This window comes from Hoplias malabaricus, chromosome 12 (genome assembly GCF_029633855.1).
Source record: "Hoplias malabaricus isolate fHopMal1 chromosome 12, fHopMal1.hap1, whole genome shotgun sequence".
Classification (NCBI taxonomy): Eukaryota; Metazoa; Chordata; class Actinopteri; order Characiformes; family Erythrinidae; genus Hoplias; species Hoplias malabaricus.
Genome location: NC_089811.1, coordinates 1,934,401 through 1,954,228, shown reverse-complemented (window position 1 = coordinate 1,954,228; position 19,828 = coordinate 1,934,401). Strand labels below are relative to the sequence as shown.

The 19,828-nt window shown below is 35.6% G+C and overlaps 2 protein-coding genes across 2 annotated transcripts; one reads left to right on the top strand and one right to left on the bottom strand.

Annotated features, from left to right (window-relative positions):
* The first annotated feature begins 7,338 nt into the window (after positions 1-7,338).
* LOC136664271 (uncharacterized) lies at positions 7,339-10,968 on the top strand. The gene is made up of 2 exons (XM_066641399.1): positions 7,339-7,985; positions 9,741-10,968. The coding sequence occupies exons 1-2, from the start codon at positions 7,395-7,397 to the stop codon at positions 10,065-10,067; spliced, it is 918 nt and encodes a 305-aa protein (XP_066497496.1). The 5' UTR covers positions 7,339-7,394; the 3' UTR covers positions 10,068-10,968.
* An 833-nt stretch (positions 10,969-11,801) lies between these two features.
* LOC136710944 (uncharacterized) lies at positions 11,802-18,009 on the bottom strand. Its single transcript, XM_066686856.1, has 5 exons — positions 17,051-18,009; positions 15,951-16,607; positions 15,162-15,617; positions 14,961-15,065; positions 11,802-12,854 (listed from the first exon to the last, which is right to left on the bottom strand). Exons 1-5 carry the CDS (start codon positions 17,126-17,128, stop codon positions 11,802-11,804), a joined length of 2,349 nt encoding a protein of 782 aa, XP_066542953.1. The 5' UTR covers positions 17,129-18,009.
* Positions 18,010-19,828: the final 1,819 nt, after the last annotated feature.

Sequence of the window (19,828 nt, the reverse complement as noted above, 5' to 3'; positions counted from 1 at the left end):
ACTCACACGTACGGACAATTTTGAGTCTAGAACAAATTATGAAGTTAAATATTTTTTGAATAATGTATTAAAACCCCAGTCTTTTATTGTGAAAAATCTACTTCAGGTTGTCATGGGAATCGAGAAGGGTATCTCTGCAGGCCGGAGGCAGCTCCAAGTGAGTGCAGAAGAACGACTCAAGCACGTCGCTGGCTTCGAGCTGTGTAGTTGTCGTAAAGGCTCTGGAGACGACCCAGAGGCTAAAGAACCCATTTGATTTGTTTTTAAAAACAGGGCTGATATGGAGCTGTTTCTAAAAGCTTGTGTTGATTACATGTTGAACATGTAATAACTGTTCTGTTTTCAGTGTTAATATTGTACCTTGTAAACATTGAGTACATTATATGGAGTACATTTTCAGCATCATGTGATTCACAGACTTGTTTGTGGTTGGATTAATGTGTGAAATTCCTGCAATAAATAAAGAGAATAACCATTTAACTGAGACCACACTGAGAATGATAATGTTTACTCACATAGAGGCTACTACTCACTTCCTAACAAGAGACATGACCGTAAATATGGGTTCATCAGTGCAGATCAGTGCTGGGGGGCTATATATTCCTCGCCTGGTGTTAGGTTCATGTTTCTCTACTCCAGAGAATCCAGTTCTATTGTCAGTGTTTCTCTACAGGGATCAGAGAGGCAGTGTGTGCACGTCTGTGTTAGAAATGGGTGCAACTTAATGTAGAATACATTCGTTACAACTTTGTCCTCAAATATTTGTACATATGGTGTGTTTCTGAAATAAATGAAACTGAATAAATGAACTGTATTAAAATAAATGGATAGCCCTTCGGGCGACACAGTGGTGAGGCAGGCAGTGATGCAGTTACACAGCTCCAGGTTGTGGGTTTGAGCCACACTCCATGTGACGGTCTGTGAGGAGTTGAATTAGAAAAGCAGTTTCAGACAATGAATGAATGAATGAATGAATGATAGTCCTTCTACAAATTCACAAGCACAATCCAGGTAATAATAAAGGGAGTCTTTCTGACAGTCTGAGACAGTGTTATCCAACTCTGATCCTATTCGACCTGTTCAAACAAACTTGATTCAACTAATTGTGTGAGTAGGGGGTTCCAGGACCTGGTTCTGATGCCGAATCAAAGCGTGTGATCATCTGAACACAAAGAGTAACACACAATACTCTACAACAAGGACATACTTCTATAAAGAATCATTTAAAACCACACAGAGGAACTAGATGAAGTACAGTGAACGTCTCTGAATGTCTGTTTATATTCTTAATTGAGCCAAATTTCCTGAAAGATTTCACCACTATCTCAGAATTCATTAAACCATAACTACATTACAGTGAGTTTCCATCTTATTAAGTTCACCTTGTAGCTACAGGCACTGACTCTAGTGTCATATACACCCACTGTGACCGAGGGGTCATGGGAGGTTTGCTGAATATTATGACTGTTTGTAAGTTATTAGCACCATTTCTCCCACTGTCCATTAATGGAAAGGAGCTGCTTTAAATATTTATTTGAACAGTGGGCCATAAGTGTTACTTAAGGGTTTACACATTTAAACTGATTATAATCCAATACTGTGCTGAGTACAAAACAGATACAGTCCTATAATTCTGTAATCAAATTAAAATAATGATTGTAGATGTAGCTGAGATTAAATTGGTTTATTTATTTTTATTTATAATTATATTGTTTGTTGTGATAAATTAATTATGGCTATTGTGAACTTCACCAAAACTTTATTTCTTTTTTTTGTGTGTGTGTCACTATATGCTTGAAGTGTAATAAGTTAAATTTTCCTAACCGTTTTGGGTTCCCCCCTGAACCTGTTTTAGCTGGGGTCTTAATTAATGTAACACTCAAAGTGCACATGCAGCGGTTTCCCCCCGGATTCATTAGAAACACAGTGGAAGCTGTACGGGTGAGACCTGCTGCTCTCTTTCCTTGAGAAATGCAGTATTAAGCCACTAAATAATGAAATTGTGATTACGTGTAATATAATATCTCAGGAGAAAATGTTGGAACGTCTGTTTTGTGTCAAATATGAACGATATTTAGCGATGTATAACACGGTCACATTTCTTTGGCGTCACCAGTGTAGGGTGAGAGAGAGGGTGCTGATGTGCTGTGTGCTTACTATGAGTTTACTGTGCCCCATGCTGTTTTATTCAGGTATGTTCAGTGTTGTGTGATTGTAATAAGGGTTTATATGAAATATTGAGATCTGTCGGGCTCTAATGTAGTATTTAAAACACTACACGATCAAAATATTACATTTTATCCATGTAATTATTTCATTTATATTTTTTTATTATTTTCCTCTTTTCCTCACATGGGTTTTTGAGTTCTTTGTAGTAGCTCAGCATTAAACAGTTCTGTACGGAACTTGTTTGACACTGTTAATGAGTAGATGAGGTCATGCATCACAAAATTCCTCATATCTGTGGTCAGGTACAAATTAACCCTCATCAGTGTATTTTATTCTCTTCATATGAAACTGTTTATATGATTAGGGATTCGTTAGAAGCGTAGTGGATGGTGTAGGGTGAGAGAGGGTGCTGATTTACTGCATGAGTTTACTGTGCCCCATGCTGTTTTATTCAGAATAAATCTCCAGATCTCCACTCCCTGGTGTGTGTGTGTGTGTGTGTGTCTGCTTCTGTGACCAGCGCAGTTTCAAGTCTGCTACATAGACATGAGAGACCTAATGGATTTCATAAGTTTGCAGTTCACCCCATGATCAGATTAACACAAATATATCATTAAAATATCAGGAGTGCTATGTATTTAGTTTTCACTGAAACGTAATGTTTTAAACTACAACTAGTGGAGGGTACCTAGTTCTGTTGGAGATAAACTATGCCCTTTTTTTCAAAACACAAAGGCTGCATTTCCTACATTCGCCTTCCCACAAAACATCTAGATCCCCCACTTTCTGGTTTCCGGCCTGCAGAGATGTGTACTTGGGAGGAATCAGGGAAAAAAGACAAGTAGTGCTTGTACTCTGCAGCACCTCGCGGTGTTTGCAGTCTAACGTCAAGTTTATTATTGTTTCTCCCGTTTATATATATATATTTTTTTTAGTGATACTTTCTTGTTGAAGCTATACGACACCGCTTCGGCGGTTGTGCCATTATGGCATCTCACAAGGCACATAGTGAACGCCAAGTTAAATACTGGGTGAAAATCACCTTTACTGGTTTAGGTGAACCTCCTAACAGAGACTTTGTTGGCGATTTGATATTCCAGTCTCATTGGCTCCATGCAGAAGATATTTATTCTTTCATAAGCCTTCCAAACAGGAGAGATTTCGAGCTGTGTTTCAGAAATGAACGAGGTATTCGTATTTTTCTTGAAATCTATGGAAATAACCCAAAAAAGTGGGAGGATTTTCAGATTTTCTCACCTGTAAGCCTTGATGTTAAAACAATCATTGTCAAGTTTTGGACGGGGAGAATTTCAGACGAAGATGTTGAAACATACTTGCATCGTTTTTGTGATATTTTGAAACCTGCAGTCAAACCAGTCGACAAGTTTGGTTTATGGTATGGCATCAGAAAGTATCAAGTGAAACTTAAGAGAGACAGTAATGGCAGAGAATTACACATTCCTAACTCCATATCTTTGGGCCCCCACAATGGTAAAATATCATATCAAGGCCAAGTGGCAAGATGTTTTATTTGCCAAGAGGAAAATCACCAGGCCAAAGATTGTGGGAAGATTAAATGTTGGCAATGTGGTTCCTTTGGCCACAAAGGAAAAGAATGTAGAGAAACAGCTATATGCTCACTATGTGGTGCGGAAGGGCACAATTTTTTTATGTGCCCTAAATCATATGTAAATCGCTCTAAAGCAATGTCAAGACTCTCAGATATGGTTACTCAAGAACAAGAAAATATACCAAGTGAGATGGAACAAGAAAGAGTTGCAGTTGGAAGCAAAGACTCTGAACAGGAACAGATACCATAAAATGCTGATCAGAACGCAGAAGGAACTTCTCATATAGAAGAGTCTGGTCACATCCAAAATCAACAGGTGAATGGAGGAAATGAAGTCAATAGCAAAGTGCAAAAAGCGGATGAAGATGGAAAAAGCAACAGTGGATCTTCAAATGATGACAGTAGTAACAGCAGTAGCAGCAGCTCTTCGTCTGAAAGTTCTGATGAGGACTTTTCCAGATCAGATAAAGACTCGAGTGGAGACCTCTCTTCTGAGAACGTAAAGGTATCTCCATCTTCAGGACAAAACATTCCTATTGATCCTGCTTCTACAATGTTGCCGACAACTGACTTTAGAAAATCTTCAATCTGCAATCAAGGACAGGACACCAATAAGGGAAATATATTACAACAGAAAAAACGCAAATTGTCACCAAGAAAAGTAGGTAATGCAAACAAAAAAAGTGTTCTAAAAAAGAAAAGAAATCAAAATCCATAATAAAATATGTCCACTGTAGGTATTAGAATAGCCACTTGTAACGTAAGAGGAATTCAGTCTAAATTAAACAAGGAGAGAAAATTAGAATCCTTAAGTAAAGAATATTTAGATTTAGTTTGTATTCAAGAAACAAGATTAGCTACATTAGATGATATTAATGAAACAGGAAAACTATGGATTAAAGGACCCTCCTATTTTTCTGTTGGTGATTGCAAAGCAGATGGTATTGGTTTTCTATTTTATAATAATTATTTCCAGATTATAAGAAGTAGAGAAATTATTCCTGGAAGACTAATGTGCATGGATTGCTTCCACAGTGGTAGAAAAATGAGAATTATTAATGTTTATACAGCACAAAGTACAGTAAAAAAAATCCAGCTTTTTAAAAAATTGAAAGTGTTATTGTGTACAGGTTTTTTGACAATTGTTTGTGGTGATTTTAATACAATAACAGATGATATAGATAGAATAACAATAAATCCAGCAGCTATACGAAGAGAAGGTCCCTTTTTAAAAAGAATGATGTTAGAACAAGATTTTTCTGATGTTTTTAGAATACTATACCCTAATAAAATAGATTTTACCAGATTTAGTACTATTTGTAAGACCAGAATTGATAGAATTTATATAAATAAAGGGTTAGAAGTTTATACTTATAAAACAAAAATGATTATTGATTCTGATCATTTAGCTGTAATCTGTAATTTAAATGTAAAGGGTGAAACTAAAAAGAATTATTGGAAATTAAATACACAAATTTTAGAAATTCCTGCAGTATTATTAGATTTAAAAGGAGAGATTGATAGAATAAAATCTTTAAAAATTTTTACTAAAAATGATCGAGAGCTGTGGGAAGTTCTAAAAACACAGATAAGAGATTTTTTTAAAGGAAAATGTCGGACGTACAATAAGGAAAAAAATGACAAATATAATTTAACAATGATGCAATATATTAAATTAAAGTGTACAAAGAGAAGTGATGAAGATGAAAGTATTATGTCAAAATTGAGGGAACAAATAGATTCAATGAATAATGATCTATATTCAAATCTACAAACTCTAGCAGGTGCTAATATGGAGGAAATTCATAATAAAGCTAAAATTATGTCTGTATACACAAAAAGGAAACAAAGCTCTTATATTGGATCAATCTATTCAGAAAAGGGTAAAATTGTTAATCAGCCTGACGAGATTAGAAAATCTATTCAAATATTATGTCAAGAGATGTATAAAGAAATTAAAATAGATAATAAACATTTTAGAAAATACTTAAATTTTGAATATAATAATGAGTATGATTTTTTAGCTGACAAAATAATAGAAAGTGAAGTCATTACAGCAATAAAACAATTAAATTTAAAAAAGTCTCCTGGAAAAGATGGGTTACCTGCTGAATTTTATAACAAATGTATGTATGATATTTCCCAATTATTAACTAGAGTATTTAATGAAGGTGTGGAACAAGGATTTATGTACGACACCTTTTATGAAGGTGTGATGTCACTATTATATAAAAAAGGTGATAAAAATATCAATAATTGGAGACATCTCACTTTAATGAATATTGATTATAAAATTTATGCAAAAATTATTATGAATAGGTTGCAGGATGTTCTTGATGGAATTATCACCAAAGAACAGACCTGTGCTATTAAAGGAAGATTGATGTGGGATAATTTAGGTATTTTAAGAGAGTTAGTTTGTACTAAAACCAATGAATCCTTTTACATAGTTGCTTTAGATCAAAAGAAAGCGTTTGACTATATCTCTAGAGAATATTTATGGGAAGTGTTAAAAATGTATAAATTTCCATTAACTTTTATTAGAATGATTATGTGTCTATATGTTGAGTCTAAAATACAGATTAATGTAAATGGACATTTAACTGAACAGTTTAAAATATATAGAGGTGTTAAACAAGGTTGTCCACTTAGTGCAGCACTTTATGTTTTGGCTATAAGTCCATTAATAATGAACATTCAAACAGACCAGAGGCTTCAGGGTGTTAAATTAGGAGATAAAAGAATAATAATTACTGCATATGCTGATGATATAACAGTTTTTATTAAATCTCAATCAGAGTTAGACATTATTTACGATCATTTTAAAATTTATGAACAAGTTTCGGGGGCACAATTAAATGTAAATAAATCAGAAAGTGTCTGGATAGGAGATCCAAATAATAAATTCAAAATCAACATTCCTGAATTCCAAAAAATAAACATTTTAGGAATTTATATAGATAACACAGGTTGTGTAGATGCAAATTGGTCTCAGAAAACAGAAAAAGTTCAAGAAGAAGTTGAGAAATGGAAAGATAAAAAACTAAATTATAAGACTAGAATAGATATTACTAAAACATTTATTCTATCAAAGATTCTGTTCTTAGCATGTATTTTCCCTCCACCTGATATATGGTTAAAAAAAATTAATAAAATATGTGTTAACTTTATATGGAATACTACGGAGCCCCTAAAGGGACTGGGGGGAAAATAAAAAAACACTATTGATTTTGCGTTCCCTCGCAAATAGTTTTGCGTTACCTCGCAAATGTTTGCGTTCCCTCACAAACATAATTGCGTTCCCTCGCAAATCGTTTTGCGTTCCCTCGCAAACACAATTGCGTTCCCTCGCAAATACTTTGTGGGCTCCGTATGGTACAGTACTGTGCTTACTTTTGATTGTGTGCTTGCTGTGTGTGTCAGGTGAACTATGGAGCAGCTCGCTGAATTTTACTTTGATCTTGGACTGAAATATAAAGACATTGCATCTCTTCTCAGCGGTAAACATGGATATGTTATTGGGGAGCGCCAACTGAAACGTTTGTTGCAGTCTATGGGACTTTCTAGAAGGAAGGATTACTCTAATCTACATAGTGTTATTACTTTCGTTCAGTCGCAACTGCAGAGCTCGGGACAACTCCATGGATACCGATGGATGTATGCTAAATGTAGATTAAATGGGCTTCGAGTGAGAAAGGAGGATGTCCGTTTGATTCTCAAGGAGTTAGACCCCAGAGGGGTCGCACTCAGAAGAGCAAAGAGGCTGTGTAGACGGAATTATTTTTCAAAAGGACCAAACTTCATCTGGCACTTAGACTCCTATGATAAGCTGAAGCATTATGGAATTTGCATCAATGGATGTATAGATGGGTTTTCCAGGAAAATAATCTGGCTGAATGCTTATACTACCAGTAGCGACCCAAGGTTGGTTGGAGGCTATTACATCCAAGCAGTTCAGCGTTTGGGGGGCTGCCCAGAAATCGTGAGAGGAGACTGTGGGACAGAAAATGGACACGTACGTGATTTTCAATTTTTCCTCAGAAGGAATCGCCATGGAAGCATAGAGAGCTATCTGGATGGAGCAAGCACAGCCAACCAGAGAATAGAAAGCTGGTGGGGTTTCTTAAGGAAAGAATGCATGCAGTTTTGGATAGCTCTCTTTGCTGACCTCAAGGAAAGGGGGCTCTTTGATGGAGAATTTCTGGACAAAAGCCTTCTTCAGTTCTCCTGCATGGGCCTCATACAGGTGAGTTGATGAATTAGCTATTTGATGGGTGTTGATTTGATAAGTGCTAAGATGGTGTTTGATTAAAGAGGCTGAACAGTTTATACAGACTAAACCATATCCTAATCTGTTAAACATAGTATAAATTCATTAATTCATTCCTTCATTCATTCATTATCTGTAACCACTTATCCAGTTCAGGGTCACGGTGGGTCCGGAGCCTACCCAGAATCACTGGGTGCAAGGCAGGAATACACCCTGGAGGGGGTGCCAGTCTTTTACAGGGGTTGTTAAGCTGGTTATTTTTTTTTTATTATTTATTTTAGCAAGGCTATAAATAAACAACAAAATATTTCTAATTGTTTGTGTACACCCCTTTTAATGAATACATTCAGCTACTTTAACTTGCACCAATTGCTGACAAAGATGTGCCAATGTACACAACTTGTCTAGTCCCTGTACAGAAGTATTGGCAATAGAATAAGACTCTCAGGAGCAGATAAACACAAACCTGTTGTCACCATAAATAAAGCCATATGGGAACTAGAAGCATATAAAGCCCCCAGCATTGAGTTCTGGAAATGTGTTTTCTGGAATGATGGTGTCCCACCCAGTACTTTTGGGATGATTTGGGGAGTTGTGGATGAGGCAGGGTGCTGAAAATCCAACATCCTTATTTCACTGCATTGCTTCAAATCATTGTTCCAGTAGACAACCTTCTCTGTTCAGTAGTTCAGTAGACAGTTACTTCAACAAAAGCAGAGAGGCAGAGTCTTTCAGAACTAAAAATGGGGACTAATATATATATATATATATATATATATATATATATATATATATATATATATATATATTATAAAGCTGAATAATAAATATACAGGTTATGGAGTGACTGGAAGGACAGTCCACATTCTACATGTCTCCTTTAGTAAAGAGTCCAGGAGCTAAATTAATCCAGACCTGTTACCCACTGAAAACAATTATAACAGACACCCAAACTGTTAAGCACCTGAAATCTTAGCAAGAATGGTGAAATTGTTATTTCACAACTACAGAACTTGGTCTTCTCAGTTCCCAAGCATACAGCGTTTTGGGATAAAACACAAAATGATGCAGCACATAGGTAAATATGCTCTCATACCAAATTTTCTGTAACCCTAAGCTGGCATCAAATTCAAAATAGGTGAATGATTTGCACAGCATCCCCACATTTCTGGAGATGGTGTTTGTCATTACCGTATATTTAAGTTATATTTAAATTTAATAAATGTGCAAAGTTGGCGGCACGTCCTGGAGGTTGTGTGTTTGAGTCCCGCTCTGGGTGACTGTCTGTGAGGAGTGTGGTGTGTTCTCCCTGTGTCTGCGTGGGTTTCCTCCGGGTGCTCCGGTTTCCTCTCACGCTCCAGAAACACACAACGTTAGGTGGATTGGTGACTCAAAAGTGTCCATAAGTGTGAGTGTGTGTGTGTGTCGCCCTGTGAAAGACTGGCACCACTTCCAGGGTGTGTTCCTTCCTTGCGCCCAGTGATTCCGGGTAGACTCCAGAACCACCGTATCCCTGAAGTGGATAAGGAGTTACAGACAATGAATGAATGAATGAATAGGCAAAGTTGGCACTGGAGATGTTTGTACGTTATGTTTATTGGTAAAAGTATATGTGTCTAATAATTGTACTTTGTATTTTAAACATTGTAGTAATAGGGACATTGTTAGGGATTGTAATACTGAAATTAATTTTGGTGTTTTCTGGTACATCTTTTAAAACCTTTTTTCTAGGATGAGCTGGATGACACTGCAGACGTGTGGGATTCGCACACCATCAGACCATCAAAGAATGACAGTGTTCCTAGTGGCCGGCCAAACACAATGTATGGACTGCCAGAACTGTATGGAACCAGAGACTTTCTTCATTCAGCTGAAGATGAGGACATTCATACATGCAAAACTGAATGTACATTTCGCCAGTCAGTGCCATGTGATCCAGATGTATATGACCTTTGTAATATAATTATGGCTGAATCCCAGTTGACACTCCCAAGAGATCCATATCAAGCTATTGATTTGTACATATTTTTGAGAGATGTTATAAAATCATCTATGTAGTCGTTTTGTAGTGGTGACACATATGATCATAAGAGCAACATTTTATTCTTTTCATTTCTTTAAAGTAAGATTAGTGTGTTAAATACAAAAGCATGTCTGATAGTCCTCAGTGAAATAATATGATAGAAAATGTTTCTCTTTTGTTTTGTTGTTAAATGACATTCGAAATTTGTATACAGTCTGTACGCATATTCTTTTCACATACTTACATTCGAATGAGACATGTTGCCTTTTTGGCCCAAACTGCAGGATCAAAAAAAAGAAAAATCCTCAGAATAAAAATATGTGCCTTATTTTTTTTTTTACTAATGTAAATGTTTAAATTCTGTAAGAGACACACTCTAAGGACAAAATATTGGGAACTCTTAGTAAATTCAGGTGTTTCATTCAGTCGTATGCTACAGGTGTATACAATCAAAAACCTGCCCACAAAAAAGCAGCCCACATTTACAAACATTTGTAAAACAAGTTATTCTAAAGAGCTCACTGAAATTGAGCATTGTACTGATGTAATAGGATGCCACCATAGCAACAAGTCATTGGTGTAAGTGGAATCATTTAGGAACCACAGCAATTCAGATCACTAGATTAAAATCACTGTCCATTTTATCAGCTCCACTGACCACACAGGAGCACTTTATAGTTCTACAGTTACAGTCTGTAGTCCACTTTGCATAATTTGTTTGCTCCTTTCAACACTGTTCAATTGTCAGGACCTACATAGAACCGGTATGATATGGGAGGTGGATCATTCTCAATGACACTGTAGTGGTCTGCAGTGTCTGTAATTGCAAAAATACAAAGTGCTCCTCTATTGTCAGTGGAGCTGAGAAAATGGATAGTGAGTGTAGAAACAAGGAGATGGTCATGATGTTGTAGTAAACAAACAGAAAAATATTTGAGTTATAATTCCATTTATTTAAATGGGAACATGGCTTTAAAAGATTCCATCCAACAACAAATATCAAAATTTGAATATTTTGTAACTTAAATATATACTATATATATATAAAGGTACATTAAAAAGGGACATAATGTACATTGTAAATTGTTACAGGCTTTATAATAACTAAAGCCAGTTTATTTTTAGGTATATTAAAACACAACCTGACACAAACGTGTGTATTTGCACTTTTAACAATGCACTGAAAAAACAAAACAAAACACTTTCTTAGCAAGTAAAACCATAAATCATAAAATAATAAATCTAATAACAAAACACCTTTCTCATTTTGCGATTGCTGTAGGCTTATTTAGCTTTTTATATGTTTGCATGTTTATTATTTTTATGATAACTTAAAACAATTTAAAAATGAAAAACATTAGGTATTTGTTGTAGATTTAAAATGGTTTCACATATCAAGATATTACTTTTGAGGCAAGGTAAACAAATCTGTGTAGATGTGCAACATTAGGAACAAATATAACTATAATAACATTTATAAGTCTGCATGTGCAAGTTTACGCCAGATGTCCAGCAGATGGCTTTTTTATGTCTTATGGACAGTGTTAATTCCAGCAATGGAGCTTAACTGAATAAAACTCATTTCATTTAAATTATTGGTACTACCTTAAAATAAGAATACATGTATCTAATATGTATACAGGTAAACTTATTAATGACTTTTAATGCATTAACAACATTTAATAATCATTAATAAACAGATTTTAAATTATGGATAAACCTTTATAAGTGTATTCTTATTCTAAAGTGGCACCAATCTATTAATCATTTTATAGTATGTCCATGGAAAAAAAATCACCAGACAAGATGTTATCAAATTCTGTGCGAAATTCTGGATAGGAGCTATATGTTGAAGGAACTTCGAGTACAGCTCCACAAGTATGAGCTACAGGCCTTCGGCTCAAACCAGATACAGCATTGAAACTTACATCTATCTTCTCTGTGCAAATTACAGATGAACCAGTGCAAAAGCGTAAGAACATCTCTAGTTTACGCTGATCAACATTTCTAATGTAGCGCTGCAAGTAACTGAATGTTGTTTGCTCCTTTTGAGATAGAAACACAGAGGATGTTTGTAACATTTCACAAACTTTTTTGCTTGTTGGCCTTTTGCATGCATACAGATGCATCACACTCTCTTTGTCTGCCAGATTCAGCTGTGCACTGGTAAGACTATGAGAGAAACAGTCCATTATAAATTTTGGCTCTTGAAGAATGGCTTTATGTGCCATTGTTTCAATGGCAATGCGTGTGTTTTCTTTGCAAGGAAGGCTGTGTGACCCCATCCTTGAGAAAAGGTCAAGCAAGTCTTCCTTGTCATCATCTCCAATTCTGCCTTTAAGTGCCTTTTCAACAACTGATAGCTCACTAGCAGACAAATAGTTGAAGAAAGAAGACATAAGGACATCTTCATCCACTGCATCAATTCCAAATATGCAAGCTAAAATGAAAGCCTTTGATAGTCTCACTGGAATTATACCATGATCAATGTAACCCTTTGCCCAGATTCTTCCAAGTGCTTGCCACTGTGCTTCAGAGAAATCAGGTCTCAACCTTGGCACTCGCTCTTCTTCACCCTCACACTGTTCCAGAAATTCTGTCCAGAAAGCAGTGTAAACCTCCCTTGAAACTCCATTGTCATCCAGGGCCCGCTCATTTTTGAACTCCATCTTTAGACCAACTTTCATTATTTTGCTGTCCATGAATATGTCTAAAAGGTCATCCACAACGTTAACCCGACGTATTACAGCATACCGTTTCTCAACCACTGATTCTGCAGGTGCAAAAGACTCCTCTTGTGTGCAAGAAATTTCTATGTTTTGCTGTATAGAAAGATAAGGAAATTCATAAATAAAACTTTAGTGAGACAGCATTACTAATGCCCAAATTTTGTATGTAATTATTCTGACACATACAAGGCACTAATTCTCACCCTGATTCTTCTGGCCAATGCTTTCAACTTTTATTATTATAAATAAATAAAAGCATAACTATATACATTAATGCACAAATAATATCTTGAATCTATTTCTATATTTACATAAATTAACTTCAATTTGAGCTATATCTGTATTCATATTTATTTATTCATACATTTATTTTTGTATTTCCACATTCAACATTTGTTTATTTACTTCACTTTTTCTGCATATGTGTCTTCCTGTATTTCTGTCTGTATGAGGGCCGTCCTAAACTTACTCTAAAGCAGGATTGGTCAGCTTGGCATACTAGTACATGGCTCAGTGGCTCTTCTGTCCTGACAGTATTACTGACAGATTGGGAACACAACAGAGACATGCTGCTCATACAGTGACTGTATAAAACGGGGTAAAAGCTCTCTCCATTCTTTTATCTATACATTCTATCCATGCTTGGCAGAGGCATTGCTAGATTTATGAACGGGGACTAATCTTGCAGGAACACAGACAGCTGAGGGACAGCAGCAATTCTGTCTGTCTCAAACAAATCATCTTAACTATCTGTCTTTATAGTCTTAACTTCAAAAAAAAAAAAAAAAAAAACACATCTAAAGTGTGAATAGAGTTGTTTTGACCTGTTTTAACACAGTCACTGTGCTGCTGCACATCTGTACATATCGTTCATGTCTCTGTTGTGTCCCCAGTCTGTGATATGTGATAATACTGTCCAGACAAAAGAGCCACTGAGCTGTGTACTGCTTTGCCAGGCTGACCAATCCTGCTTTAGGATATTAAACATAGACATAGAAATACAAGAATAAATAAATGTAGAAATAAAGAAAGATTTAAATAAATATAGACATATAGAAATAGCTCAGATTTTACTTCATTGTGTAAATACAGAAATAGATTCAAGACATTTATTAAAGTATCTGATTTTTCTTATAATTTATTTACTTACTAACATGCATACTTATTTATCATGTAACTTTGGTCCACAATCCTGTGGGCAGGTTATTAATTATGCCCATTTTGGACACACAAACAGTTTAGCATTTTATGGTACACCAAGCATATAGACTTCTAAGCAAAATATTGTATTCTCCTAGACCAACAGCGTTTTAATTTTCTAAGTGAAAATAACAAAGTCTACAAGTTAATTTCTTAATTATGACATTCTCTTAATATTTAATTGTGTAGTTCTATTTATTGCCTGAAATTAACTAAGCAGAATAATATATATTTAAAATTTGCCTTTTGCACATATTTCCAATATGTTTCTGTGAAAATGAAAACCTTTGCATTAAACTATGTTAGATACATTTGCTCATTGCGATAGTAAATTATACTAAATTCAAATAATCAACTTATTTTGCCACTTAATCACTGGATTAGGAAAACATTATTTGTATTTACACTTGTAATCCATATTACCAGATCAACTGACCACACAGGAGCACATTATAGTTACAATTACAGACTGTAGTACACCTGTTTCTTAGAATATTTTCTTGTCCCCCTCTCCCCCTGTTCCTCAGCGCTCAGGACCCCCACAGAGCAGGTGTGATGTGGTGGTGGGTCATTCTCAGCGCTGCAGTGACACTGACGTGGTGGTGGTGTGTTAGTGTGTGTTGTGCTGGTGCGAGTGGATCAGACACAGCAGTGCTGCTGAAGGTTTTTGAACCACTCTGTGTCACTGCTGGACTGACAAACTGCAGCAACAAATGAGCTACCGTCTCTGACTTTACATCTATAGAACTACAAAGTGCTCCTGCATGGTCAGTGAAGCTAATAAAATGGACAACGAATGTAGATACAATGTATGTGTTCCTTATGCAGTAATCATTCAGTGTATAAGTTGATGACTACAGTAATATGTGAAAAATAATTTTACAAAATAAAGCCATCAAGTCCATGCTAAGAAGGTTAATGAAGAATTTCAGCTAAAACTTTAAACCAGAATTACCCTTAATCTAAATAAATAAATAACATTGATATTGTATGAGTCACCTGTACATGTTGTAAATCTTCTGCATTAACAGGACCCACTGATGATGGTGATGGAGGGTCATTTTCTGTAGATACCACATCTTGGACTTCATTCCTCTCATCATTCTGTAAAACAAAATTAATTAAACATGTGAATATGATATACAAACTACTGGACCAACCAACCAAAAACAGCGACAGACATTCCTTCATTGTTATTACCTTTGTTATATCCTTGTGGTTATACTCAAAATCCCACTCAATTGTTGATGCAAGCTCATCAACCGTTTCATAATATGGGTGTCCAACTTCTATTTCTGAATCTTCTGGTATCAAAATCAATTGTTGCATTTCATTGTGTGCTTGATTGTTGAATTCAGGCACCTCATATTCTCTAGGAGTGTCCTGGAGTTCATGTGAGGACTGCACTATGCCAGTTTCATTCAGACATTCTTCTGCATGAGACGAAATGTGTATTATATTCTCATCTTGAAAGTCCTGGGTGGAGTGCATGACTGCATAGCTTCTACCTTCATTTGGTGTTGAATGTAGGTAATTTAAAGGCCCTGGGACTTCATCAGCTAAGGTCTCAGAGGGTGCAGCACTGCTATGCTGGTTCTGGCTGACATCAAACATCTTTTGTCTTTTGTGTCTTTGTAGTCCCTGTTCTTTCAAAATCTGTAAAATATTAATTGAATGTTAATTCTCAATATATTCAATAAAATAAATTCATTTCATAACGTGCTGCTGACATGTATTTGCACCATTTACTTTAACTTAAAAACTTAAGACAGATTTTTTAAAATAAAAAATAACAGCCAAAATCCATATGAATATTTGTCATACCACCTGATTAAATTATTCCTGAAACAGGTTTTATCAATCCATTTGTTTTGTTGACAATTTATAAAGACACATATTTTCTGGCCATTGTCAATGCATTTCTCCCAGTTTCCTAGTAATTGTTGAGGCAGCAATTCAAAAGCACAGAAACAATAAAACTTCAAATACCTCTTCAGTGAGAGATCTGTGAGGTAAACTCTTTGAAGAAGGCCATTCTGTGTTGTCATCACTGTCTGAAGATGTTTCATGGATCATGACTGAAGAAACTTTTTCTTTTGTGCAGATGTAAAGTCTCAGCATTTTCAGTTTACATTCTTCATAGAGCTGGAAGAGTGTGCTTTCCATAGAGACTTGATTTCTTTTAAAATCACAAATTGTAAATGTAAAGTCCTCTTCTGCTCCTTTAGGTGAGTGGCCATTTTGGAAAAAAAGATTTTTTCCCATTTCCATAATCTGAGCAACTGTTGTATATTTATCAAGCAACATATGCCTTGTTCCACCTCCATTCCTTGTCCTCACTTGATGATAGTCATTTTTGGAAAAGTGAAGCCACCCAATTTCGAGTCTTCTTGAGCTTTTTTGTGCATTCTTATTGTTATGTCTTGACATCCCGTTTTCCAGTGTGGTTGCTATATCTGGCTCGTGTTGTTTTGACCCAGTTCTTCTTGCAAAGATTTTCTGTTTCAGTCTTTCTAAAAGAGTTCCTTTGTCAGCACAAATATCTTTCTGTTTGCAAAAGGAAATAACAGCCAGCCGATCACCGTATGACCTAATATACTTTGCCCTTTCTTCATCTGTCATAATGAGGAGGACAGACCTGTCAATCTACAAATACAAAATACAAACATTACAGATTTGCTTTATATCAGTAGAAATGCAAGTAACACACCTGAATAGACAATCTGGATTACAGATATACAACAGAGAACATTTATATTCTACAAAACAAAGACATATATTTACTACAGTCAAACATTTACAGATATTCTGAATATCTCTGAAATTCCACTTTGACTGTAAAACTCAAATATCAGACCCCAGGGTTTGGTTTAATGCCAAAATCTTCATATCAGCTATAAAATAATTTAAATGAATAATCAATACATAGTGTTGTAAACTTGCTTCTGTCTGTGATTTAACACATGTGGGCTTATGCTGGCACCATACCTTGTGGAGTGCAATTATATTTGATTGGACAGTGACGATATACGTCTGGTTTCATTTGATGAAATCCAAGACAGAATTTCTTAGGAATGTGATGACTGTACCTTGTCCCTTTTCATTTTATCCAGGTCCTCCTCTGACACTCCTCTTGACCTCAGGAAACTTTCAAGGTCCTCCTCCATTTCTAGGTCATAAGATTAAAATCAGAATTATCAGCTTCAGGTTTATTCCATTCCAGTGATTGTTTCTAAGCTCTCGATCAAAGCCTATACAATTCAGACATTTAGCTACATACAAAAGCAAATCAAAATGTAAATGATTGAATCACCTACATGCCCCTGTGCTGATTAATAGACTAGAACATCTATGTTATAGCCCAAGTACAAGATTACATTTACAGATTCGTTGCTAGAACCTACAATTAGACAATACAAGTACAGCTGTGAAATACAGTGTTATCAGTATAATCTGGCAGCATTATATATAGTGCAGCAGCTTAAATGATACTGAAAAGCTAGCAGCTAACCAGTGTAGTACGGAATGTGGACAGAGTCATAATAAGTAACAGAGTTGGATGGATTTGTTAATTGCTATGAAATGAGGATGAGAGAATTTAAAGTGCAAGCGCATGGACAAAGGTTATGTGAACAGTACAGAGATACAGACAATAAACAATGTTTCTAAACAGTGGGAGTGAATGGAGAGTGAACACCTAAATAAATGTTTAGCTATTGGTAGTGTATTGGAGTAATGTGTGTATGTGTGTAAAAGTCTTTTCTGGCAGACAATTGTATCCCGTTTTTACAACTCCCAAAGAAAAACAGAATTCCCAGATAAAACGAAACGCATGGTGTAGGGACCGGCTCGCTAGCTCCACAACCGTGTCTGGAGCCGGCGCGATGAGCCACGTCTCTGTAACAATCAGTCCGCAACGTGTCCTGAGATCTCTGTGTTGAGCCACTGCCTTACACCCTCCATCTTGTTACTGAATCACCGTATTTTTGTGAGACTTTGCTTGGTAAAGGCTTTTTATTAAGATTCTTAGCTTGAACCCTGCCCCAGTGCGCCGTCCACATTTTTTCTTTCTTTCACGAAGCCGCCTATGTCTCATACACCTGTTACTATGGTGATACTTGGAGCTTCGGCGTTCTGACTAGCACTTTCAGGATGAACGTATATAAACTTGTTGTTCACAACTTCCTCTGATGTTAGGCAGTTCCTTACAGATGTATGAACGAGTCGCACTGGCAATTTATTTAGCTTAACTAACTGTGTTTGTAGAGATAAATAAATACATATATAATATCTGTTTCAATTGGCTGGATTTACCTGGAAACTGCAGTGTCCTGATGTGTTGAATGAGCCCCAAAGACAATTGTGTATAATTTGCGAGGGAACGCAAAACGATTTGCGAGGGAACGCAATTATGTTTGCGAGGGAACGCAAAACGATTTGCGAGGGAACGCAATTATGTTTGCGAGGGAACGCAAAACGATTTGCGAGGGAACGCAATTGAGTTTGCGAGGGAACGCAAAACGATTTGCGAGGGAACGCAATTATGTTTGCGAGGGAACGCAAACATTTGCGAGGTAACGCAAAATCAATAGTGTTTTTTTTATTTTTACCCCAGTCCCTTTAGGGGCTCCGTAGAATACAACTAGAGAAGTTACTAAAAGACAACTGATTTATAAAAGACGTGATTTAGGAGGCTTAGGTGCTATTGATTTCTCTATTAAAACAAAAATTTCCTTTTGCAAAATTATTCAAAATGGATTTCAACGACAAGTAGAGTGGATAGGAGATTTGACAAATTGGAAATCTAAAGAAGGTAAAGCTAGAGGGTCTATTCCATATTATAAATTAATCTTTTCAGATTTTATACATAAATACAATGATTTGAACATTGATTGGATAAATGCTTCAAATAAAAGCATATATAAAATAGTGAGTGATAAAATTTATGGACAGAATTTTGAATTTAGAGAACTAAATAAAGAGGAAAATAAAATATGTCTAAAAAATATGCTTAACAAAAATATATCTGAGACTATTAGAGATACAACCAGGTTAATAGCAGTAAGGAGGTTACCAGTCAGACTTTTAGTAAAATGGAGTTGTTTTATTAAAACTATAAAGTGTCCAATGCCATTATGTCAAGAGGAAGAATCTCTGGATCACTTTTTATTAGAATGCTATAGGTCTAAAGAAGTGTGGGAAAAAGTAAAGGATATAGGTTTAAATTTTGATGTAAATATTAAAAGTATCTATTATGGCATTTTTGATTGTAATATTGATGAATATAAATGTCATTTTATGTGGTATATTATATGTTTGGTAAAGTCTAAGTTGTGGAAAACACGATGTAAAATGACAATAGAACAGTCTTTTGTCTCTAGTGATGCGGTTGTGAAGAGTATTAGGACTGAATTAAAAAAACAAAAGACTCTTAATATACTTTTTAAAGACTCTATTCTTTGGGACACTCTAAATATATGAGACTGTGCTCGTTTGTATGTGTAATTAAATGTTTGGATGTATGAGTATATAATTTATGTAAGCTGGAATTTTGGAAGGACTGTACATATATTTGTATTAATTAATAAAGTTTATTAATAAAAAAAAAAAAAAGGAAAAAAGAATTTCGTCTCTACGCCACACGGGGCAGGAGATATAGGGAGATATAGCGCCACCTTCAGGCTGATCGGGCTGATTCTTTGCGCCTGAGTAGCGGGAGGGTTTACTACCAGTTGATCAAACGACAAGTCTGTAGGACCTACGGTTTGGGATGCCCCTCGCGTTTCATCGGAGAAAAAGAAGAAAAAAACAAAAATAAAAGAAGAAAAAACGGAACAAAAACTGATACTTTTTAAAATTATTTTCGT